Genomic DNA, 24,948 nt, shown 5'->3' with positions numbered 1-24,948 from the left:
AAAATGGCTTGAATGAAAGAATCCCTTTGTAGGAGGTTATGACTGAAAAATTACAAGAATGTTTGTGATATGATATAATAGTGGCAATTAAAAGACACTTCAGATGACGAATGCCTGAGAATATGCGATGCAGTGAACTTCCCAGAACCTCTTCAGAGATGAACACTGGCTCTATTCTCACTTTAATTAGAAATTACCCAACTCCTGTGCTGCTTATTCCCCTTCCTCCTTCACTACCTCCTCATCCCAGTGGCTGCTCTGATATAATTTGTCTGGCACAAACAGTTCCTCATTTGCAGTCTGGTTTTGAAAAACCCCTGATTGATCAGCTGAGGTTTTGCAAAGCCCAGCTCAGCCTGCAGCCCTGATGATGCTCAGAGCTGTTGTCTCAGCTGTGGCTGGGCACATGGGGACCTGCCTGACTCTGGGCTCCCGTGGCTGTGGTGCTCTAAAGAGTATTTAAAAAAAAACTTTTTAAAAAAAGAAGAAAAAGCAGAGGTCAACCCAAGTACAGCAACTTACAGCAACATAAAGAGTCCCAGCCCTCAATCAGGTCTCTCTTCATCATGAGCTGCCTATTCCCAGGCATGGAAGTGACTGCACAAATGTGTTAAGTCCCTGAACACAGAAGGTTCAGGCCTCATGGAAGTGGAGCAAAGCAGGTTTGCAATGACTGTAACCTCCCATTCCTGCCCTCCTGGAGCTTTATGAGAACCCCTCAAGTCCCAGTGCTCAGCAGCAGAGTGATCAGTGAAATTGGTGAGTAATTGCACACAGTTATGCAATGCTGCAGACATGGGGTGACTCCTGCCAGGTGCTGGACAGACATTAATCCCCATTGGGGGGGTAGATGGAAGTTCAGAGCATGGAGGAATTTGACCTTGGATAACTTTCTCTAGTTGGGACTTAGCACTGGCTGCCATGCAGAGCTCTGCTCCAGGAGCAGGGGATAGGACTGGCCTGAAGCTAGGCTTTGTCAGCTGTTTTGGAGTCTCAGTGGACTCACATGGTTTAAAAAAAAAGGTGCCTCCTGAGCTGAAAGGAGAGGAAGGAAAAAAAGCAGAGTTTGAAATCCCATAACAATTTCCCTCCAGCTTGGGCTCATAAGATTCATATTTAAGAAAACAACAACCCTCAACTGCTGTGAGCTCACTTGAACACATGCACTGCATAGGAAATTTAAATGAAGAGTCTTACAGATGAATCAAAAGGAGTGGACACCAGAAATTTAAACTTTAGATTTAAGCTTAAGAAGTAATTAATGTGCAAATGTTGTCTGTAGCCACTTTAAGGTGTCAAAGGTGCACCTTTGAGGGTTTATCCTCTTCAGGCCAATCTGGAAGGGACAGAGGGAACAAAGGAGAGGCAAGCCATCCCTCAACTTCAGTGCCTTCTGGTACTTACACTTGGATGGCATTCAGAGCCTTTGTTCTGTTCTTTTTTTGCTATCACAAAAGAGTCATCTTTGGAGTGCCTAATTTGTCCTGTTTTCCCTCCAAAGCTCCCAAGAGCTCCTGTTGGTCTCTAAACAACTGGATGCTGTTGGTTGGGTGTGAAGAGTTTCTGATTCGTGGCAGCATCTTGGGTGCAGCTGCAAACACAGACAGGGCAGGATTGGCTCAGTGGCACCAGCCAGCTCCACCTTTGCTCCAGGAGAACACCTGGAGGGAATGGCATCCATTGCACAAGGACTTTGGTGGGTCTCAAAGGCAGGTTGCAAAGAGTGAAGGAAGAAGCCTTGGTTTCCATGATCATCTTCTCTCATGCAGGAGAAGAGACACGGGGAAGCCTGGTGGGACTGGACCTGCTCTGGGCTCCTCTGAGCTGTGTGTTCAAGAGGGAGAAGGGGTTGAGCCAAACAAAAAGGCTGCAGGCAGAACTCCCTGCTGTTTTCAATTACTTTAGAGGATTGAAGTGTTCACAAATGTGTCTCTGGGGAAGCCAAGCTCTTCACCTAAAGCAGGTTCCTGGGGGCCTGTCCCAGTAAAGAGCATGCTGTGTTAACTCCAGCAGCTGAAGTCTGATGACTCCAGCAGGGCTGCTGGGCACTGACCTGACAATTGCTGACCTTCCTGTAGGCTTCCAGAATCTTCCACCCAGGCCTTGGATGACATATATTTAATCAGAACAACATGACTGAGCTGTAGATCACATGACTGTGGGTGTTTAATACTAAAGCAAGCAGCTGGGTTTGGCAGTCTCAGCTCTTTCTGGTCTCTGCACAAAGGGCTTGGCACCTCTAGAGAATGACTTGCACAAGGCACCTGTCTTGGAAGGAGTCAGCATGGATGAATTGCCAAATTTTTCATAACTAAAGGAACACAAGATGCATTCCATCTCATAATTCTAGACACTGAGCAGAAAATAGCTAAGCCTAGGAAGAAGCAGTTCAGAGCTGGCTTCTGCAAACCCAGGGGATCAAAAATTATTTCCCTTGCCTTGCTGCAAGATGTATTTCTGTTATAAGCAGGGTGAGCTGCTGGAGACTGTCTCAGCTGAGACAGTTTGTGCTCCTATGGAGAGCACAGTTTTTATCCCTTGCAGACTAAAGAAAAGATGGTGCAGGAACACCCAAGCTCAAGAGAGCTCAGCTTTGGGACAGACTGACATCCACCCTGAAACAATTCAGCATTGCTTGTGCCTGCTCAAGCTGGTGGCCTCCATAAGCTGCACTGACAATCCTAACCCATTTATTAATGGGTGGATTTAACACCATTAAGGCTTTTCCCATGTTCCAAATGGGGGCAGCCACACTCCTCTCTCATGAACAGACTGGAGATGGAGGTTGAGTGTTTCTCACAGGGAGTCAGGCTGGAAGAATTCACAGGGAAGAAAAGCAGCACCAAATACACCTCCTCTTTTAAGAGGCTGATGCATTTATTGAACCAAAAAAAGCTCAGTCATGAGACTCAACCACTCTTCTACCACCCCTAAAGTTCATGTAAAGACAAATAGGAAGGTCAATGTTGTTTTAAGGTCCCCCTCATTTTCTAGCAGCCCATGGAAAACACCAGAGTGTTTGTTTGCTAATAATTAGTGAGCACAAGCCCCAGTCTGGAGCAGCTCCCTGTTGGAAGGCAGCAGAGAAATCCCTGATGTGATTTAATGGCTCAGGTTCAGCCACTGCCCAGCACACTTCTGGAGCTTTTCTCTGCCTCCAGGAAAGCCTTGTGCCTCCTGTCCTGCTCACAAGATGAGTCCCCACAAGCTGTGGAGGGGAGCAGTGTTTGTCCAGGAGCAAAGGGTGATTGCCCCTCTGCTATCAGTGCTCTGAGGGGCTCTGGCAGGGGCACAGATCCTTCCAGACTGTCCCAGCCCTTCCCAGCCCCACAAAGGCAGGGGGAGCCTGTGTCAAATGCTGAAGGTGACTTTACAGTGTGCTATAAAAGTACCTGGGGGTGGGAACTTAGTGAACACTTCTTGTGTTTTCTCATAGACAACTTGAATGGAAATGGCTTGAGGTTTCTCCACAAGCTCTTTTCTTTTTTTGCCTGTCTGTTGGATATAATTTCTGGCAAAAAAGAATTTTTAGCATTTGCATTTCCTCTCCCTTCCTCTTGCTGTCTAACCCTCTTTGCTTCTGCCTGTAATAAAGATGGGGTGAGAAATTCTGCAAGCCAAAATTTCCCTAGCTGCCTTTGGAAACATTTGAGGCTCATTAGCCTTTTCTGCAGCTTTGGGTGGATGGTTATTTTCCCCTTTTATTATTATTTTATTTAATTTTATTTTGGTGTGTGTGATTTTTGTTAGTTGTTGTTGGTTTGGGTGTTTTCATTGTTATTTTTTTTTCCAAAGTGAAAGCAGTTCAAATCTCATAAATGCTTAAATATGCAGTCATAAATGCTTAAATATGTAGCAATAAAGTTTGAGAAGTCTCCAGGGCAGCTCCAGAGACTGTGGACTGGATCAGCAGAGAGTGCTGGGGAAAAGAAATCATAGTGGGAAAAAAAAAAATGTGGGAAATTAGGCAGACTGCAAGCCTAGGGCCTGAATCCTCCTGAGCCCCAGCTGCACCAGGGCATCACAATGCTCTGAGAACAGGGCAGAGATCAGCAAAGAGCCCTTCAAACTCAGCTAGAACCTGAGACCTGAACAAGGTCCCATGCTCTCTAGTTTACTTTGTTAGTTAGCTGCAGTGAACTTTGTTGGCTCTTTTCCCCTGCCCACCCAACACTCCCACATGCCTAATCCCCCATTTCCTCAGCCTTCATCGTGCTGGAGCTGACTAGATTAATGGGAAATGTTAATATGTCAGACCTGGAAGGAAAGCAAAGAGCTGGTTGTGTTTGAATTCCACATTAATCTACTTGGTGATGAAGCTATAAATCAAAACCTGGAAATTTTGCCAATCTGAAATGATGTGTTTAACATTTCAGCCTTTTCCTTCCTCCCTCCTGCCCAAAATTGCTTTGCACAGCCTTTTACAACAGCAGGGCAGGCGTGCAAAATGCTGCTTTTGCTCCTGAATCTTTAATTGTGCTTAAACGTGATATGTCTTCAAGGCAAGCTGGGTGAAGAATGATGCTGAAACAAGAATGGAATTTCCAAACTGTTTCCTTTCTGAGGAGGAGGACCATGTTTCCTCACAGAGTACATGGGGTTGTGGGGTTGTCTCAGATCCCACCATGAAGTGGAAACAATCTGTCCTTTTGTGATGAGCTACCCAGCAGGCTGCCAGAAAAACACCAGGTGAGTGGAGGAGGAACCCCAAAACCCTCCAGGTCAACTTCCCAGTGCCCAGCTGGGGAAAAAATGTTATAGCACCCCATGGCTAGCAGTGTGAATTGTGTGGGAAGCACACCTGAGGGAAAATGATAGGATCTGGAAAGTAGAATCACAGAATGGTTTGGGTGTAAAGGAAGCTCAAAGATCCTCTAGTTCCAACCCCCCTCCCATTAGACCAGGTTGCTCTGGGTCCCATCCAGCCTGGCCTCAAACACTTCCAGGGATGGTAAAGAATTAAACCCTAATATGCATAAATTTCTTCCTAATAGCCAAAATTAAACTTTCTGCTAAAATATAGAATATTCCATTAATTTGCATATCTGCCAGCACAGCAAAAGCCCTTTCCTCTTCTTCATTTTAGATTAGCACCCAGCCCCAAAATTCTACATCCCACCATTGCCTGTAACTGGACATCTGGGGAGCAGTGAGGTACTGCAGACAATTCTGCACTTGTGCCTTTAACCTGAAATGAGTAATTTCATCTGATTTGCCTCAGATTCTGTAGCAGTAAAATTACTTAACTGTCTTTCCAAGCACTTGGTGGATAAGATGCAGTGTGTAAAAAGTACACAGCACTACTGTCTACAGAGAGTGAGGAAATAAATGTTTGTGAGTGGTATCCTTGAGAGGTGGCTCTGCATCCAGTGCTCTGCCTCAGAATTTGTAGGAGCAGTTGGTGGGATTTTAAACAGTTAAGACACATAAACACATTTTTACTGTAGATGTAGGTCCTGCACTGCCTAATGTTCTTTGACATTGCACAGGCATAGCCAGGAAACTAAAACATTTGTTGATGGATTTGGAGATTAAATAAATAGTGAATTATCTTCAGGATGTTAAAATGCAGAACTGACTGTCTATCCCATAATAATAAGCCAGCCCTCCCCCAGTACTTCTTGAAATGTGAGTATTTCTGCAAAAGCAGGCACTGTGTTAGTTCACAGGACCATTTGTTTAGTAGGTCAGAGCAGTCAGACATCTGGACATTGGTAAAAATACATCCGACAGCTCAGTGACATCTTGCACAACTGACTGTCTGGGAGCCTCAACTGGAACTTTATTATTTGTCCATCTCCTTTTTCAAATGAATTCTGATCATGCAGTCAGAAAACCACATGGTGGATTACAAAACACAATTAAAATATAGCAAGCACTCATTGCAATTAAAATATAGCAACTGGTGAATATTGGCCCCCACTGAAAACAGATCAAGGCAAAAGGTTTGTTTCACACTGGGCAGACAAATGTGTCCCTGGGAATCACAGCAGACTTGGGGGAGGATTTATTTGCTGGGAAAGAGATGCAGTGTGAGACAGATGATGGTCCCCTTCAGGGTACCAAAAGCCTCTAGCTCTCAGTACTGCTCGATGGCCTGAGTACCAAAGCATTGCTTACAGACAGTGAAAAATGGAGTCACTCTGCATCCCTGAGACAAATCCTGCCTGGACACCAAGAATGAAGGAATTTTTTGATTGTTTTGACCTATTTTATAACAACTGCTGCTCAGAGTGCGGTTTGAGCAGGTCAAGCCTTCCAATTGCTGTGTCAGATTGAAGACTGAAGTGTTTCACATCCCACTCTAACCACCACAGCCAGCACCCCCCAAAACTGCTATTTCACCTATCTCTGCTAAAGCACTGGTGCTGATTTTCTGAGAACAAAGTAAAGTATCTCATCATAAATCATAAATAAAATCACACTGACTACATTGATGCCTGGAGCTTGCTTTGTTTCCAGGAGCCCATTGCCTCTTGTATTGGAAGTAAATCTGTACAGTGTTGTCTTAGATTTTATATATTTTGTAGATAGGACAGTAGAAGGCAACTGGTGAGTTTTGGAATGTTTGTATGGTGGAGACAACAGACTAGGGCAAGGATACAAAAAAATTATCTAAATCAGAGCCACACCTGAGCACTCATAATCCTGGCTGGTGGAGGAGCTGGGCTTTCCCCAGTGTTGTGTGCTCAGCAGTGTGGGTGCTGCTCAGCCAGAACCTGGCTGTGTGCTACACTGCTCTGCTGCCCCCAACTCTGTTTCAGCAAAAGGCACCAGAGGCAGAGATGCACTGAGATGTGATTAACTCAAAGAAAAACAAAACATACTTTTCACAGTATGAAAAAGCATGGCTTAATTTTACAAAGTTAATTAATTTTTCTCCTTAAAGTTTCTTTTTAGGGTTTTTCTGGTTCTGGTACCAGGCAGAATTTCTGCACTGGTCTGCTTTGCTCTCAAGGTGCAGTAGCAACAGGGATTAATATATAGTAACAACAAAAACCAGTATAGTGAAGAACTTATTTGCTCATCTAAATAATCAGCAGTGGAAGAAATTTCTGTCTCTGGGAAGTGATTAAACTGTCAGGCTTTCTGTCCAAGCAATATTCTATTAAAATACCCTGCCAGCATTTAAATTGGACGATGCTGGCTACTGGAGGAAATGCTTTTAGGATTAATATACATAAGTGTGGAGTTAGCTATCAGCTCATGCTGGCTGCTAATAACACTGCTGCTGCTGGAACTCCTCAGTGAAGAGCTCTGAGATGCCTTTTCTGACAAACCTCCACCCAGCAGCAATTCTCCTGGTACCTGAGCCAACATTTCAGATCCTCTCCAAAGAATTGCAAGCTCATGGGCATTGACAAATAAAGTGATGTGTTTTACTGAGCTTTTGCAGATGTTCACAGATTCTGTCTGAGAAACAAACAACTCCTCAAGTCCATCCTTACCTGTGTGTGTCTTTCAGGCTGCATTAATGTTTTTCTGGGTGGGGAGGCACTTTGCTGGTGCCATTTCATTGGTGACTCTGGCAAAGGGGAACTACATGCCAGGACCACGATATAATGCCATGGGGAATGGCTCAAGGCATGTGCATTTTGCAATGGAAAAAGTGCACTTGTGGATGTGCTCGATGCTCACAGCAATGTAAATCTGCTGAAAGAAGAGTGTCCACAGGTAGTGGCATTCCCTGGTGCATGTTGTATGGGCTGGGACACATTATCAGCAATCAGAATTTGGACACACCTCAAAACCAGCTCCTTGATTTTTGAGGATGATTTTATAGAGCTGGAGGGTAAAAATGAGGTTCAGCATTGAGCCCTCTTGCTTTCCCCTCCCCTTTCCCAGGCCCATGTGAGCTGGTTGGTTTCAGGTTCAGGTTCCTAAGAGCAGCTGCATGGAGAGGGTGGGGCAGCCCCAGACCACAGGCACAGACTGACCTCTGGGCTCACCCCAGCCAAGAGTCAGCAGAGCCCAGGGAGGGTTCACTTGAGCCATCCCAGGGGTGCATCTCAAGGGGGCTTCAAAGCCAAGCCCTGGGTAATGGGTTTGTTTTACTGGCTGTGGGTGTCTTCTGGAACAAACACTTATAATAAAAATGCTGCCCATGCTTGCTGAACTCCAAATACCATAAAATCTATTCCTGAAGTCTGCTGAAACCAGAGCATGATTTGAAACTGGTTCAAAGTTTGCTGAAATTACTGAGAGCCCTGCCCTGGTCTCCCTCTAACCAACACACAAAATTTCTACAGGCTTTTAATCTGTTGCCTTCTGTATGACTTGGCTTCACACATTGAGACTTCCAAAGCACAGGAAAAGCAAAATACCAAGTAAATGGGAGTAACAGAAAATCCATTTTCCAAATGCACATACCAATCAGTCACTCCAGTGTCCGGCATTAGACAAATCTGTGGAGATGATAAATATTGTAATGGGCTTGTCCCCACAGCAGAATAAATGTCTAGACTCAGTTATCTAAAGCTGATTTAGAAAGCAGATGAGCTGTTTGGTTTATATTGCAACCTGGACTCACCTATGGACTGAAATAAGTTGCTTTTCAAAGTGACATTCTGCACTAGTTCCTTCTGTGATGTTCGGTTTGTTTAACCCAGTTTAATCGGTTTCAGAAACACACACAGTTAATTAGAGCTGTGTCACTATACCCCAAGCTGCAAGCAGTTAGTGTAACTCTACAGAGAAGCCAGTCATCCAAGCCCCAAAGCTCTCTATACCACATAAACCATACATCAAGCAAACCAGAAACTTTAAGCAATCAGATGCCTGGGACTTTGCAAGATGAAGCAATCAGAAGGCATTGCACAAGTCACTCAGGGATAATTAGTGCTACTACAGTTTAAAACCCTCTGCAAATGCCCATTTTCCACAGATTAGGTGCCTTTAGGCATCCTTTCCTCTGGGTAGATTATAAATTATTCCTATGCAGCTGTAGGGACAGCCTTAGGATGTACAAAAGCTAAGGTGGTATTTATGCATATAAATCTCAAGGAAAGGGGATATAGCAAATTGAACCTTAATTTGCTCTCACTCATTCCCCCCCTGCTCTGTGGGAAGTAGAGTTTGAACCTGTGCTCCACCTTGGGAGACCCCATCAGCATCCTCCAAACCAAAATGTTCCTCCTGCCACACCTCCCCTCCCACAGCATCCCCTCTGTCCCAGAGCTCGTCTGGGACCCAGAGTGGTTGGTAGGAGCAGGACAGGATCCTGTGTGGCTCCCAGGGGGTTTCCCCCCTGCAGCCTTGGGGTTTGGGGGTCTGGCCTGGTGTTTTGTCACCCTACCTGATAAAGGTCTCTGGAAATGCACCATGGCTTCAGCATGAGCTGCAGCAGCCGCAGGTTTCCAAAGCGGCAAGTCCTCAGAGCCCGGGATGTCAGGCTCCAGACCAGGCTGTCCCAGCTGTAGAGCAGATCCTCAAAGCCAAAGAGCACAGCAGCCATGCCAGCTCCTGTGTGAATCACCCCAGATTCCCTGCTCACAGGCAACCAGCTAATCCCAGGGCGCCTTATGAACTGCAAGGTTAAAGAGGCACTGAAATTTCCATCAAAGAAGGAGAACAAAAAGCAACGGGAAAAAAAAAAACCAAAACCACCAAACCACCAAACCAGAACGAACAACAAAAACCAGCAGCCAAAACAAACTGTTTGGGGATGTGCCTTTCTCCCTTTGCATACGCCCCTCAGGATGTGGTTTCTCCCTCTGTGGATCTTCTTAGAGCGAGTCCTGCTGCACCCGAAGATGAGCAAGGAAGAGATAAAAATACCTCCCCTGACTTAGGAAGGCATTTGCACATCCCTTGCAAAGGACTTCTTGGTAACACTGCATCACTTCCCAGCTCTCTGCTGCAGATCCAAGGAGCAAACTCGGATCCAAAGTCATCACTTTGCATGCTCAGTGCTGGGACTCCATCCAGAGGGAAGAAAAAAGCTGCTCACTCTCCGTCTGCCAGCATTCCCAGGACATTCCACTATTGGGCTTAACTCTTTCAAACACTCCAGAACAACATCTGAGAAGGCAGCTCTGCCACATGCAACATTTCATCCTTTTGTTTCGTGTGTTAACTCACTATTGCACACTCCACTCTTTTTCCCCACCCAGCTGTCTTTTCTGGAGCCTTTTTATGTTTTGAACTTAGAAGGGAACTTAATCTTTACATGAGAATTATGTAACAGTCTGCAAAGCACTTTTTTTACCCAAGGGGTGATATTTTTGAAATTGATGGCCTTTTAATACCAGTCTTACTGAGCTGATGTGAAGATATTTTTAACCCTTGGTGAGGCCACATTCTTAAGCCTGGGTCTCATCTGAATAAGCCCAGGAGGAAGTCCCAGAAGAATTGGATGCCAAAACGCCCTTTCTGGTCTATGGGTACAAAGATTCACTCCTGGCATCCCTTCTTAAAATAAGTGCTGAGAAGAGATCAGCTCCCTGCTGTTTCCCCACGGGAGCAGCTTGTCTGGGTTGAGACTTCAATACTCTAAATATGATGAGTTGAGCTGGTCCAGTAAGGGCAAAAATACATTATCAAGATGAGGATTTTGCAGTTCAGTTAAATCACCACAAAATCATGGAGCTAAGTTGCAAGACATTTTCCAACTAAATTAAATGAGTGCTTCTTCTTCTAATTTAATCACCAGGTGGGGCAACTGAGGTTGGAAGTACTTTTATCACAGGCACAGTGCAAGCCAGCGCCCTTGGAGACAGCTGCCTGTCAGGGCTATTTTTCACTCATTTTACTCTCCCTTCAGAGGAGTGTGTGCAAAAAGGACACAGGATTAGGAATCAGCTGGAGAAGGCATCCATGGAGGCACTGCCTAGGAGGCACTTTTTAGAGGGGCAGGCAGGACAGCTTGAGCTGAAATCACAGAGACCTGCGCGCACCGAACTCCTAAAACTGCTGGTTTAGCAGAGGTGAGAAGGCATCATTTCCAAAAATGATTCAACTCCCTGGATAGGGAAGAAGCAGGAATATTAATATCTGCTTGATTTTCTGAAGGTCTGTCCCCCATGACCCCATCCATAATCTGTTCTTTGAGGGCTGAAGGACACGGGGCGTCACGACACAAGGATGCTCGTCAGCCCCTTGACAGGGCAGGTGGAGGGCCAGGAAAATACAGCTGCAAAATTCATGTTCTCAGCCTAATTGCTTCTTCAGGACTTCGTTTTCACTGCACTTTCATAAAATATGGTAATAAAATTGTAATAATGTTTCCTTTAAACTTGTTAGGAGCTATTCATTCTGCTAAGTGCAGTTTTCCTTCCTCCTCTCCCTGTCCCTGCCTGTTTTCTTGGTGTCCAGCCTTTCTGTAAACTCCCTTTGCTCATCTTCTCTTGGTTATTTTCCTGCCTTTAAACTCTGTAACACACTCCTTCTGTTAGCAGCAGTATAGACAAGGGACCAGGAACATCTCCATTATAAAGCCTCATTTGGATAAAAAGAATTATATATATATGTGTGTGTGTGTGTGTATATGCATATATATGCATATACACACACATATGTATACATATATATGTGTGTGTATATATATGCATATATGTGTGTGTGTATATATATATATATATATATATGTAACTTGACTAGACAATATTTGCTTCAGGCTACATGTAGCCTGATATTCAAGATCTCTGCCTGGGAACACAAGAGAGGAAAAGAAAGAAATGTGTTTGATAAAGGAAAACAGAGGGGGGAAAAGAAACCATAGCAAGTGATTGCTCTGGGATGTGACCTAACCCCTTTGGTATTCTGGAAAGAGGAGAGGAGGGGAAATGGAGGATATACCACAGTTTTAAAATTAGCTGCTCCATATGTGCATCAAGTCTTTCCTTATGGCTGAAAGGAGATTTTCAGCCCCTGTCCCAGCTCGGTAATTACTCAACAGATGAGGACAGCTCTGAAGGAGAATTTTCACTGGGCTGATGACATAATCAGACTTTCTGAAAACAGTTCTCCGATGTATTTATTTAATTGATAGACTGGAGCAGTCTCCTTAGGAGTCACTTGAGCCTAGAGAAGGCCCAGTGAACATTTTGGTGGATAGATTTACCTTCATGATTAGAGCAGATTGTCTGGTTTCCTGTGGAGGTTTTCCTGCTGACCTGACACACAGCATTTTTTGGGAGGCTAAAAGCTGTCTGAGTGCAGATTGCTCAACCCACCTTGCAGGACACAAGGGAATTGCAGCCATGGAGGCAAAGACAGCCCATCCCCTCTAGAGTCAAGGGATCTACAAAAGAGCTCTTCTCAAGCAAGACACCACAGAACGTGCTTTTTCTTATCCAAAATGGTCAGAAGAGGTTATTGCTACAGGGAATGGCAGAAAAAAATACTGTTAATTAGCAACTTGGCTCTTCCACTGGCGTACAGAGGAATTTCTGTAAAATCATCTTATCATTCTATAAAACATGCTCAGCTTCACCTTCACTGAGGTCAATTATGAAAAAAAAAGAAGCCCTTTGAGCTCTACATAGATCTATAGACATTTGCAGGTCTTTTCCTCTCTAATTATGCACTGATTATTTCCTGCTGTTTCTGAGAAAATGTCAGCCAAAACACTTACTATGAAACCTCCCACATTTTACTGACAGTCCAAAGGCTGTTACTAGGGTGTAAAAATAGCTTCTTATTTCCCTTGAAAAAAAGCAAAAAGCAAACCTCCTTGAGCTGCTGTGTTGTTGATGGGACTGTCACTGGGGCTTGAGGGCTGGGGTGGATTTCCCATCCCAAAGCCTGCAGGCAGCTCCTCCTCTCTGCAGACCCCACAAATCCCTGTCATGCCCTGGTGTAGGTGGGTGCTGCCAGCACCAGGAGCTTGAGAGATGGGTCCATGTTCACCTTTCTCTGTTCTGGCCTTGGGAAGAACAGTCCAGCATCTCTCTCCATCATGCTCTAGAGTAAACCTCTACCCACAACTTTCCTATGGGTGTGGATGTGTTTGGGAGCATTGAAGGAAGGACATTCTGGGTGGGAGGCAATTTCCTTTGAGTTTGCTGTAGACATACCAGAAACATCCTGTTTCTGCTCTGCACATGGCCCCAGTGGTCCCTGTAGCTCCAGCCCAATGTGGTGTTTTAGGTTCTATTTCAAATTAATGGCCCTGTTTGATCTTTATTTCTCTGTAATGTACAGAGGATTAATATTGTCAGAGCTCCCTTTCATGTCACAGCTTCATGCTTTTCTGTGTTGGAGGTGCTTTTTTGAGACATTTAACTCGTTACAGTTTTCTCCTTGTGCCTTAATGGCACATCAGTGTCATGTCTGATCCAGTGGGAGCAGGTAAGGGGAGTCCTGTTATCAAAACTTGGATAAGGAGCCACCCTTCTCCCTTCACATGTGCCCAGACCCCCCTCCTGCACCAGCACAAGGGTCCCCAAGATTTTCAAATGGTCTTTGTGCACCAGATCCACTGGGAACCTGAGTCTCTGAGTACCCTATTTCCACCAAAACCAGGTGCTGTCATCTCCTGCTGACTGATCTGGGTTTCTCTGTCTTTCCCCTGACACAAGACCTTGCTGTCACCCAAGGAGGGATCATGGAGAGTTTCTGTGTGTCCAGTTGGGAGCTTCCTGGAGTGCAAGGACTGCAAATTATTACTTTTATTTCTTGTACATTTGTACTTTGTTTGCATAAGGAAAGCTTTGAGAGAAGAGTCGTAAAAGGATCTGGGAATGGTACTTGATTTGAAGAAGCAAATCCTGAGATCCTGAGGGCTATTATACAGTTTAAATGCTTTAGGCAGAGGAAACTCTTGCAAATCAAGAAGAGTGAAAATAAAGTATAGATGTCCATACTGGGTCTGCTGAGAGCTTTGATCAGCTAAGAGTTGGCCCTGCATCAATTTTGGATTGGTAAGAAACTGTGACCTCAATCTGGCTGGGCCACAACATCTGGGCAATGATCATGCCTGAACCTTCACAGACTTTTAGAGGAGGCACAAACACTCTTAGCTCCCCTCACTGGAACTGTTAGACAAGAAATTGTTCTTGGAAGTATTGGCCCAGACATCTGCTGCCCCATGCAAATGTGATGCCTGTGCCTGCACTGCTTCAGTTGCCTCTTAACCCTCACCTCCCACATACTTCCAAAAGCACAGATATGAACAGCCTCCCCCTGCCCCCCTGGTCTGCCATCACTGACAGCCCTAAAACTTTCCTGCAGAGAAAATTGAAGAAACTGAAGGCTTCCCTGCTGGTTGCATTTTAGGATGAACATTGTGAGTCAGAAATCCTGGCCAATTTCCTCAAGATGTTCTCACGAGTCCATATGGCCTAAAATGTTCCATAATGAAATGAGCTGCTGCTTCACAGTAATAACAGAATGAAAATTTACTATTCCAGTCATCCACCTTGATCATAAAGCTCTTTGAAAATGTAAAGTGCTCTGGTAGTGCTAAGCATTATCATTATGCCAACAGCAGCTCTGTCTGTGTAGGGCTGCTCGTGTCCCCACTCTAGAGAGATTTTTATTGACTGACAGAGGAGAGCATGTCATCTCCTCAAATCATACACATTTCATTTCCTAAAGTAAGTTGTGTTAGTGATTTAACAAGGTTTAAAAGTAGGTGAATCCTATAAAGCTGGGCTTGTACTTGTCCCTAATATTCCACCAGCTAAAGTGATTTTCACTTCTGCTATGCAGAAATGTGAAAGAGATTGTGCAGAGATTTGCTATTCAATCCTCTTTCTCCATGGGTGCTGTGGTGAATGAGTCTGCAGGAGGGGATGTAGGTCAGGACAATGTATTAAGGAAATAGTGCAGAACAGCCACAGAAAGTGAATGGTGAGATCTTAAATACGATTATTCTCTTTGGAAACCCAAGCTTATGATTAACTCTGATCCCTCCAGGCACTGTAATGTCCTGTGACTGGGCTCTCCAGTCAAATAAGCACGGGCTTGCACATGCCCATCACAAGGTTCATCTTCACCCTGCTCTCTGCTATCACGTGCAGAAATGCTCAGGAGAATTATTTTGGCCAGAAGAAAACAGAAAAAAAAAAAAAATCACACCCTGCTTGTGAGGCATGTATGAACAGGGAACAGCTCATCCAGAAGCTGAGCTGTTTTCCTTCCATGTTATTCACCCATGTCTAAAATAGCCTCTGACAAGGTTCAGGAGTGAGACAATACAAATTTGAGACTAACCTGTGTTTGTGCCCATCAGGTGGGCACTGAATCTCAGACTGAGCCCTGAACATGCCTGACTGCCCACAGAACTGGTCACACACTTGTGCAGCTACACCCTCCTTCTTTCAAGCTTTTCCTTATTCCTTTGGTGACTGGAGCAAGTGTTTGCCTCTGAGGGCTGGAATTACATGATCACTAAAGTCCTTTCCAACCCAAACCTTTCTATGATTCTTTGTGGGAGGTTCCCCTGTTACATCTGTGGTCATATAATTTTGAATTATATATTTATCTTGTGCTTCCCACCCTTTATGAGGTGCTGATCAAGCTGTCTCCATGGCCTTGGCTGAGGGCTGTGGTTTGAAGACACACTTTTCACATTGCAGGTGTCCCCTAGCTGGCACAATTTGCCTGTGAGAAAGGACAAATCTGGTGTCTCACAAGCAGCCAGACTGCAGTTCTGCCCTATGGTAGATAATTTAATGAAGAGCAGCCTTGCTGCCCATGCAAAAACACAGCACAACTGGCCCATTGCAGCAGAACATTTTCTTGCAGCTTTTTCTGAAGATATATTTAAGTATCTGCCTGATTCAGACCCAGTGGTAACACTCACTGCTTTCAATCACTGATACAAAATCCTTTCTGTTCACAGACAAGGATGAGAAAGGAGAGCAAAGGGAACATATTTTAGAAAATCAGTGGTCCAGATTTCTCATGTTTGATCTTGCTTATGGGTTGGAAAGTCTGTTCCTGCCTAAAATAAAGAATGCATATTTAATTCATTCCAAAGCCCCTTATAAAAAATCATTACTAGTAAATGCTGATATTGCTGGTTAGGATGCAACTGTCACTGGACAGAGAAGAAGATAAGCAGGTCAAATATAACCTTCAGAGTGAAAATGAGGAGGAATCTGGTCCTCTTCCAGAAAAGTCATCAGTTTCTTGAGCAATATTAGAAGAGTCACAGCTTTATGGGTCTCCATTTCCTCAATAGATTAATTCACTCTAATTTGTCAAGTGATATGAAATCTCAGATGAACTGTTTCACATTAAAAAGTAAATAAGTGTTCTAGAAAGCCAACTGGTCATTTTTCATGGGAGTTATGCAGCAAAAAGCTGAAATACTTAAGATATCTTGGGTGGATAACATACCCTTTGTGTTGAAAGCTCCTACACTGATTATCAAAATCAGCATAACTGTGGGTAAATAAATGTTCCCCGTGCTTGTGTGTGTGCTGCCTGTGGGAGCAGTGCTGTACACATCCAGGTGATGCTAAGTGTGTGTAGGGAGGCTCCCATGGAGAAAGGGGATGTCCCAGACTGAGCCCCACTGGGTGCTAAAACCACAAGAGCCTGTGTGTGCACACACTTGCACACTCATGGCATCTGCACTGTTTCTATTGCTGCAGCACAATTAATCTGCAGATGGGAAATGCAGGAGTCAAGGAGGGGGATTTCTGTACTGGGGCAGATCTTTCTGCTGAGAACATCTCCCCAGCTGGGACCAGTTAAACCTTCTCAGTAGAGCAGAGGAATTGACCTCTACCCTGTTTGCTCCCGAAACACAGACCCCTGTGGCTCCTGCTAATGGAAAATCCCCATTTGTTGGAGGACAGCACTGGATCCATGCCATCTGCAGTGATAATGCATGCACAGTTGACAGAAGAGGATAACTTGCACTTCTGCTGCTGGTTGGTTTGAAACCCTGAGCAAACATCAGCTTCTACTGCCTCATGATTCATGGGGAGATTTGTACTACTGAGCAGCTACCAGGGCTGTGACAAACAGGGACAGGAGGCTGAAGTGGCTGTGTGGGACAGTCTCAGGGGTTGCAGTTCCTTTTCTCTGGTTGCTTTTTACAGCTACCAGCATTTCCAGATGGGGTGCTGACTTTCAGCAGGTATGAATAGTAGCCCACCCTCCTGCAGAGGTGGAGAGAAGTTAATCAAACTCTCCCACGCTCTGTCTCCCAACCTGCTGTTTGCCATGGGGGATCCTCACTCACTGTCTGGTTTGTTTGCTCATAGTTCCTGAAAAGAGGATAAAATAGATCAAACACTGCTGGGTCGAAGCAGCAAGTCAGTCACTTCATTGTCTCCATGGACAGAGCAGACTGAAGCTGTTCAGAACTTAAAACAAAGAGGATTTACGCTCCTGATTTAGAAATTTATGACTCATTCCCATTTTGGCTGTTAGAAGCGACTGTCATTTCCCCTGCCCCCAAAACATCCATGCCATAAAAAATAAAACCCATAAGCTCTTTGCTGTTCTTATCTTGATGCACAAAGAATTTAAATGTTCACTGCTACTATCTGGAGCTTGACTTCCTGTTATTAAGAAGGACATCCTAGTATTTAACGACATAAGATTTTTATTTTTTCCCCCTTCTTCAAGCCAGGCAGAAAGTCTAATGATTCTGGGGTTTGTTTCCTGCTTGTAATTAAGTAGGTCACAGCTGCAAAGCAAGAGAACAAGAAAATATTCAGATCACACAAAGCCAAGAGCTATTAAATCATTTGCAGCTGAAGGATATGGCAGATTTTCTTTTTTAAAAAGAAGTCTCAAGTCTAAGGAAAACAAATATAGGAACTTTTAGGAGAATGATGAACTTGGAAGTTCTGCCCAAGCACCACAGTAGCTCAGAAAAAAAGGAGTGATCAAACCCCACCTAATGTTGTTCACAAGTTGAATAGCTCTATGTGGTTGAAATAAATTCACTGCTTCATTGCTTAGAGCCATATATTCTATCCATGCAATCCACTTTGAACCACATGCAAGACTGCCCTCATTTCTTCTGGGCAGTTTCCACCAGGCCCTCCTTGTCAGCATGGAATGCCACACCATGTCCTCTCCTGTAGGTCCCACACACCCTCCCTGGCTCCAGATGCAGCTCAGACACAGCAGGATCTCTACCCAGACATGAGGCTCCCATGGCACAAAAGCCTTTTGATCTGTACTCATGATTTCTGGTGTTGTCTTGCCCCTGATGTGGCTCCCACCCCACCTCTGCCTAGGACAGCAAGCTGTCCTTGGTCCCTGCACCACTGCCTGAACCCACAGCAGCACCAGCAGGACCATTGCCCATGGTCCATTTGCCACTGGCAAAGCCAGGGAAAACTTCCTTCATAGCCAAGGTGCTGGTCTGTGAGAACCTGCACTTAAAGTTGGCCCTGGTTCACCTCCTTCGGTTTATTTCAGGATTCAGGAGAAGCACAAATGACTGCACATCTCTGTTGTGGTGCTTTTGCCTAGACCTCAGTATAAACACTCCTCCAAGCATTGCTCCACCAAGATGGGGGGACAGAGGGCAACAACCCAGGAACAGCACCTAGGACTATTCCATCATGAAAATGAGATTTAAAAGGTACTCAGCTATGAGAACTGCCCCATTAAGTGTCTGCCTTGGTCTAAAGAGCAATGGAGATGTGTCCCAAATGCATCATTGCTGTAACAATGGGGCTCTTATTCTGTGCAGCAAGAAAAAGGGTCTTTGGGAAGATTTATGTGTGAAGCCCACCAAAATCAACACTGAACACAGCAGTGATCCAGTCAGACAAGAATCACTGCCTGGGCAGGTGTTTGGTTTTGTCAGAGAGTGATTAGATATGGGCAGAGTAGCAAGGAGGAAAGCTTATTTCTGCTTCTATGAAAATATGATCAAGAGAGACATAAATTTCTGCCCTTATAAATTGGTGATGACCTAATGTTTACTCAAGCTCTGATTGGGAAACTTGTCATGGGAAAGAAAAGCCCACGTAGATGGTATTCTGGGCTCTGTCCCTGTGTGACCAGACGTGGTCAGTTCATTCCAGGATAACAGAATGTGGACCTTTTCATGTTGGTATTTCTTGGCTTTGCAAGCTAGGAACTGGGAGGGAGAGTTGGTCATTGCCTCCTCAGTGGGCAGTTGTTATGAAACAGAAACAACAGAAGGTTTCTCAGAGGCTGGAGCCTGGGGAAATTGAGGTCAGGGCTGCAGTCTCTCCTTGCAAAGCTCTGACCTCCCAGAGAGGGGTCAGTGCAAGGCTGAGGTGGTCGATACCCTGGGCTGTTCAAGATGCCTGATCCATCTTCACATGATTCAGGGTGTCTGGATTTGTGGGTTTCCATCTGCAATGTCTCTGAAAGGCAGTGATTTCAGAAATGTGTTGTTCCCTTCCCTCTAAAATGGCATTCTTTTACCCTGAGCCCCTAACATAGAAGATTCCTGGGGAAGAAGGTGCTGATTTCAGAGAAAACACTAGTGCTGAGTGCCATAAGGGATGTTCAGAGACCCCATGGTGTCTCTTGGCCTTTGCAGGAAAATATTTATGCTGCCTACACCCTGGATCTGCTCTAGATCTTTCATCAATTTCCCTTCCAGTCTAGGGTGGATAACAGCATCCATGGATTTATATGAAACAAAGTTCAGGAATGAAAAGTTTTCAAAATACTTCTGTGACCCAGAGCCTGGCCAGCACCACAAAGTCTGCTGTGACTGATTGTCAGGAAAAGGGGCTAGGTCATCCACTGGCATCAGCTTGATTATCTTTCCCCTGACACCCTTCTCCAGAAGCCAGAGGTTGGCTCCAAGACACTTTAACTGCTCTCCTGGTGACTGATTGGATACATTGGAATGCACTAACATAACTGTGCTTTCAAAAATCAACGTACTCTGGTTTTATGGCTCTTCTTGGCCAGGTTCCCACTTGCTTTAACTGAAGCAAAGCCTTTTTCTCCAGCAGGAAACTGCCACTATTGGTGCATTTGAAAGTTTATGGGAGGATACACAATGCCTGCATTACAACAAAGTCCAGGATGGAAAAAGGAAGCTTTCCAACATTTCAGACTGGAAATTATGAAAATTAGAAAGCCTCCTCCCAGTCTCTGGTGTGGTTTGCAGGCATGGGTTGGGTGGAGGGATGCTGGAGAGGGAGGAAGGGGATGTGAATCTGCACTTCCAGCAGTGGGAGCCCAGAGACTGATCCTGCATCAAACTCTCCCAGATTTGCAGGGTGCTGGCAGTTCAGCTTGGCTTTTACCCTAAAAGCATCTTGGCTGCCAAGTAGGAGCAACAGCACTGCTGGGTCTTGCAGAGGTCTGCAGAGGATCAATGTCTGCAGGGCCTTGTAATATGAAAAGACCAATGTATTGTAAGGAATAATTTCAAGTTGTTGTGATTGCCAAACTCCCCTCTTGCAATAGCCTGTTTATCATATTGGCCTTGACAGATTTTCTTGGATGGTGTTTTCAAATATTGGGAACTCCAGGCTCTGCCCTCAGGCAACAGTAACAGCTTTGAAGTCAGCTCTGAGGAAAGGAAAGCCTGAGAAATATTGGCAATTCACATTTATTTATTTATTTATTTATTTATTTATTTATTTATTTATTTATTTATTTTTGGTGAAAATCTGGACCTTTAATGAGGGTAAAATACCCTGTAGGGTTGTAACTTTGATCATCCTCCTCCCCCTGTCTGCAGTTGCATTAAGAGAAGACTGAAAGACAGAAAGTTACTTGATGCCAATCCCATTCAGCTTCCTGAGATGCTCCAGAGCATCCTGGATGACATTACAAACCCTGCAGGACAAGCCTTATAGTAAGAGGTGTAGTGTGCCTATGGAATCTATAACAAATGGGTTAATAAAAGCAAGATGTTGCAGAGTTTTTTTGGATTACTGTGGAGGACAGTTGTGAATAGCAGCAATTTCTCCTGGACCACATTGATCAGGGGAGCTCACTGATCTGTGCTCTTCCCCTGAGCATCCCACAGTGCCATTACCCAGGCATACCTCACATCTTTCCCAGATACATTAAATACAGGCATTTCTGCAGAGAAACTGGCATGAGACACATATCTCTTTGAATGCCAGATTAAATCTATCCTGCAAAGAAGGAGGGGCATTTGGAGGGGGTGCAAGGACAGGATCCAGTCCCTTCCATACTCCCCAGCTGTCCTGTTCTCAGGTGAGATATCTGACCCTTTCTCAAGGCACTGGTGCAAACTCCGTGATTCTGGTGCCCACAGCTGAAAACACATGAACATGGAACACTATTCCAGAATAGGGTCATGGATTTGTCCTTCTGGGCAGGTTCAGACATTCCCTCAGGGTCTCTGGAGAAATATATCTCCAAAAGAAACAGGGAGCACCATGAGCCTCCACCACCCTGTAACTGGAAAGGCCAACTCATCCCATGCAAAATTGTCTCTGGAATACTGGGATGAGTTCCCACCAGAAGACACACATTACTCTCTTTTCTTTGACTACTGAAGAATCCTAAAACAGTAATAAAAATTACTGCAGTTTCATGATTAACTTGTAGATGTAAGGTGATCAAGGTACAGTTGGAAGGAAGCTGTGAGGAACACACATTAGTGAAAACACCAATCCCTACCTTTAATCTCTCTTAGCTGAGTTTCTCCAAAACTCATTCACCCAACTCATCTGTTGGCAGCTGGCAGGGTGGAAACTCCCTGTGGCAGGAACTTTTGAGTTAAGGCTGATTTGATTTGCACTTGCAGGGATTTCTATTCTGAACTAAAATGGTAAAACTAGAAAATGGTAGAATTGTAAAATGGTATTTGTGCAGCACATAGATCCCCAAAGGGTGGATGCTTAGTGCACCAATATTAATTGCAGGTTATCAATCCTTAGCTATTTCACACAGAGTTAATTTAATCTATATTGATGCAAAACTTGGAGAGAAAACAGATATCCATGGTCCCAACCCATCAAGATTAGTGGCTTTTATAGCAAGAGTCTGGAAACTAAAATAATTTTCAACCTCAGCTAAGAAGCTTGCTCACTTATTTCAAAGCATGCACAACTCTAATTGCACCTTCTAAATATATTCCAGAAATACAGCTGGATTGTAGAATGCATTTGGGTGAATAAATGGCATAATTTGCAGTCCATTATCTTTCCAGAAGCTTTTCATGTGGTATCATTGGGAAGTGGAGACAAATTGCACTCCATGTCTATGCAATTTGGAGAGTGTGAAACTTTGGTCCGGACAAAAAAATATAATTAGAGTGTAAGAATCACACATATCCATTTTCTTGTGGAATGAAAAATCACCATTTCTTTGAAGCCATTAGAAATTATTGAGACAACAAGGATAATATATACTTCACCAGAAAATAAGCTAAGCTCAGACAGAAAGTTTGGCCACGAGTTTGGAAATGTCTTTGAAATCTCATTCCAACTTTCTGAATTTGAATCAGCAAAATAGGGGTTGTGTGAATACCTACACAACACATTCCCTCTTGTTCAGAACAGCCTTTTCCATGATTTCCATCAGGTGCTTGTGAGCTTCACTGAACTCACTGCTGGTGTTTAAGAGGCTTGTGCTGGTGTCTGGTCTGCACCAAATAAGTCTTTGGAGTGAAAATGGAAAAGATCTATGAAGACTAAATGTGCTGCTCGTCCACTGTTTTGCTTTGATTTTTTTTTTCCAAATGATCTACATTGTCCTGACTTAAATGGATGGAAAGACTGAAGAAGTTAAGAACAGGAAAAAGGCATGTGTTGTACTTTCTACTTGATGCCTGAATTGAAAATGATGTTCCTGAAATTGAAATGGAGCAACATTCAAGCAATCCCTTGTACAGATCAGGAATTGATAAAATATGAAGATTTTCTATGTCTGGATTTTAAAACCTAGCTGAAGGCATGTCTAAGCTCTTCAAGGGATAAATCCTGGCTAGAAGATGAGTTAGGACTAGGACTTGAGGTTGGGACAGGTTGGAAGGTATTTCAAACACCCAAACTGCCACTTTGCATTATCCATCACTGACCTTGCAAGAAACAGTCTCTGAACTGAAAAGCCCTTCCAGGAACCTTCAGTTTAGGGTGGTAAGTTCTTGCCTGCTGGGCTGTGGATCACCACCTGGAGGGAAACTTGACCTGGTACTGAACCATCACAACTCCTTTGTGTGGGCTTGGGGCTGCTGCTGGGAGTGTGATCATGGTATCAGCTACCTGAAAAAGCCCTTTGAGCAGGCTTATTAGCCAAAAGGATCCATGAACCAGAGGAGCCTTTTCACCCCCTCTGAAATTTTATAACTGGATTCACATGATTACCCCCCTTCCCTTCACACAAATCCAAAATATTTGGCTCATTTCTGGCTCCCAACCTCTGTCCCCAGGCTTGCCCTTGCTCTGTCCCCTGGCCTTTCTGTCCCAGTGTTTGGCCAGTATGAAGGCAGCAAATGCCAATTTGTAATGAAAAAAGCTTTTCATTTTCTCATCAAAACAAGAATCTGAAGCACTGGAAATTTCAAAGCAGAACCTCTGCTCGTGAGGTCTCCAGGCCTTGAGAGCGTTCGATAATTCAATTAAGCTCCAACCATTTGAAAGCCAATTTGAGCAGTATCCTGGTTCCAAATTCTTCAGAGTTCACCAGTCACTATCCGTTAGCCTCTGCCATGCTCTTACCTCTTGCACTGTTAACCTGCATGCATTTTGGGGGGATGAAGTCTGGCACAGCTCCTGATCCGTTTCACAGAGAAGTCTGTTTTGATTTGTTACACCTTTTAGAAATGTCACAAAATATTATAATTTCTAGACACCTGAAAGGTGCACTAAGCATTTATCTGTCTAGGTAGAGCTCAAATTAAGCCAATTCCTCCAAAATACTTGTGAACAGGTCAGAAGAGATAAAGCTCTGATGAAGCAGATAAAATTGATGTTTCGGCAGTCACAAGTGATTATATCAGAGCACTACATAGGTGACAGCTTTGCTACATAAGATTAGCCTTTTATTCCTTTTTTTTTTTTGGATACAATTATATTTCCATAGGGATGGTGAATAATTTTTTGTCACCTTGAGACTTGACTTCTAGAAAACAGCTAAGACAACAGGAGCTCCTTGCTGCAACATCCTTCTGTCTTTGGCAAACTCTGCACTCAAATATCTACTGTTTGTTATCTGTGATATCTGAGTAACTCTGCTGTCACCTCAGCAGTCTATCAGATCAGTAGTGATGCTGTCAAGGTAAGACACCTGTCCAAAAAATGTCAGTGGAGGTGCTAAGCACAGGACCTGCACACCAATGTGAGATTTCAGGTAAATAGGATAAGCTGGAAAGATCAGATTCCCTGGGAGCACTGGCTCAGTGGTGGTGTCAGAGTGAGAGCTCACAGCATCACTCACAGAGTTTGCACCAAGGGCTCCAGGGGCCAGAATCACTCCCCCTGTAATGGATGGTGTTTGCACCACTTAATTAGTGGCTTGTCTGAAGTTTCTTTTGTCTTTACTTAGAGCCAGGATTAAAAAACACGGAGACGAATTTTTTTGTGTTCAGGCTTGGTTGTTTATTAAATCTTATTTGAAGTACAGAAAGTTCAGCAACACTCCTAGCCACTAGCTAGAAGCAAGAAATGTGGTGATGAATTCAGCTAGCTACAAGGTCTCTTAAAGCTAAACAGTCCAATAGAGAATTAACACCTATATTATTTATACTTTTGACCCAATAACCAAATTCCCATGCCCCTCAGTGCAGCACTGACTGACCAATCAGAAACTACAGCCTGAAATGATGAAGAAGAAGGAGGAACACCAAAAAGAGACACCACCCAAAATCTTCCATCTTGTCCCATACCTATTACTATATTTCAAAAACCTCAAATTTAAAACTCTTCACTATGTAAAACCACACACTTCTATTTAACTACCCACCCATAACTTTAACTCCATCACTCAAATTTGGAAGCCTTCTCCAAGGCTCAGGTCAAAAGCAATATTCTCCAAGAAGGCAAGGCCAAAAAGCACAAAAAACTCAAAGAACCCCAAGTTTCTGGGATCCAACACCCCATGAATGCTACAAGGTCT

The 24,948-nt window shown here is 44.2% G+C and overlaps 1 protein-coding gene across 7 annotated transcripts in view; it reads right to left on the bottom strand.

The window, feature by feature from the left end:
* Window positions 1–24,948, bottom strand: part of FRMD4A (FERM domain containing 4A) — a 353,071-nt gene that overhangs the window by 161,201 nt on the left and 166,922 nt on the right. Inside the window, exon 1 of one of the 7 annotated variants that reach the window (XM_079304344.1) lies at window positions 9,296–9,557. The exons of 5 other annotated variants lie outside the window; for them this stretch is intronic. In XM_079304344.1, the coding sequence (XP_079160470.1) occupies window positions 9,296–9,454 (159 nt within the window). In that variant the 5' untranslated portion in view covers window positions 9,455–9,557. Of the gene's footprint in view, window positions 1–9,295; window positions 9,558–24,948 lie in introns of those variants that run through there. One more of the 7 variants, XM_079304337.1, reaches the window with a different exon arrangement.

Source organism: Erithacus rubecula (genome assembly GCF_903797595.1).
Source record: "Erithacus rubecula genome assembly, chromosome: 4".
Lineage (NCBI taxonomy): Eukaryota > Metazoa > Chordata > Aves > Passeriformes > Muscicapidae > Erithacus > Erithacus rubecula.
The sequence above is the reverse complement of the archived record's forward strand: the minus strand, read 5'-3'. Positions and strand labels throughout refer to the sequence as shown.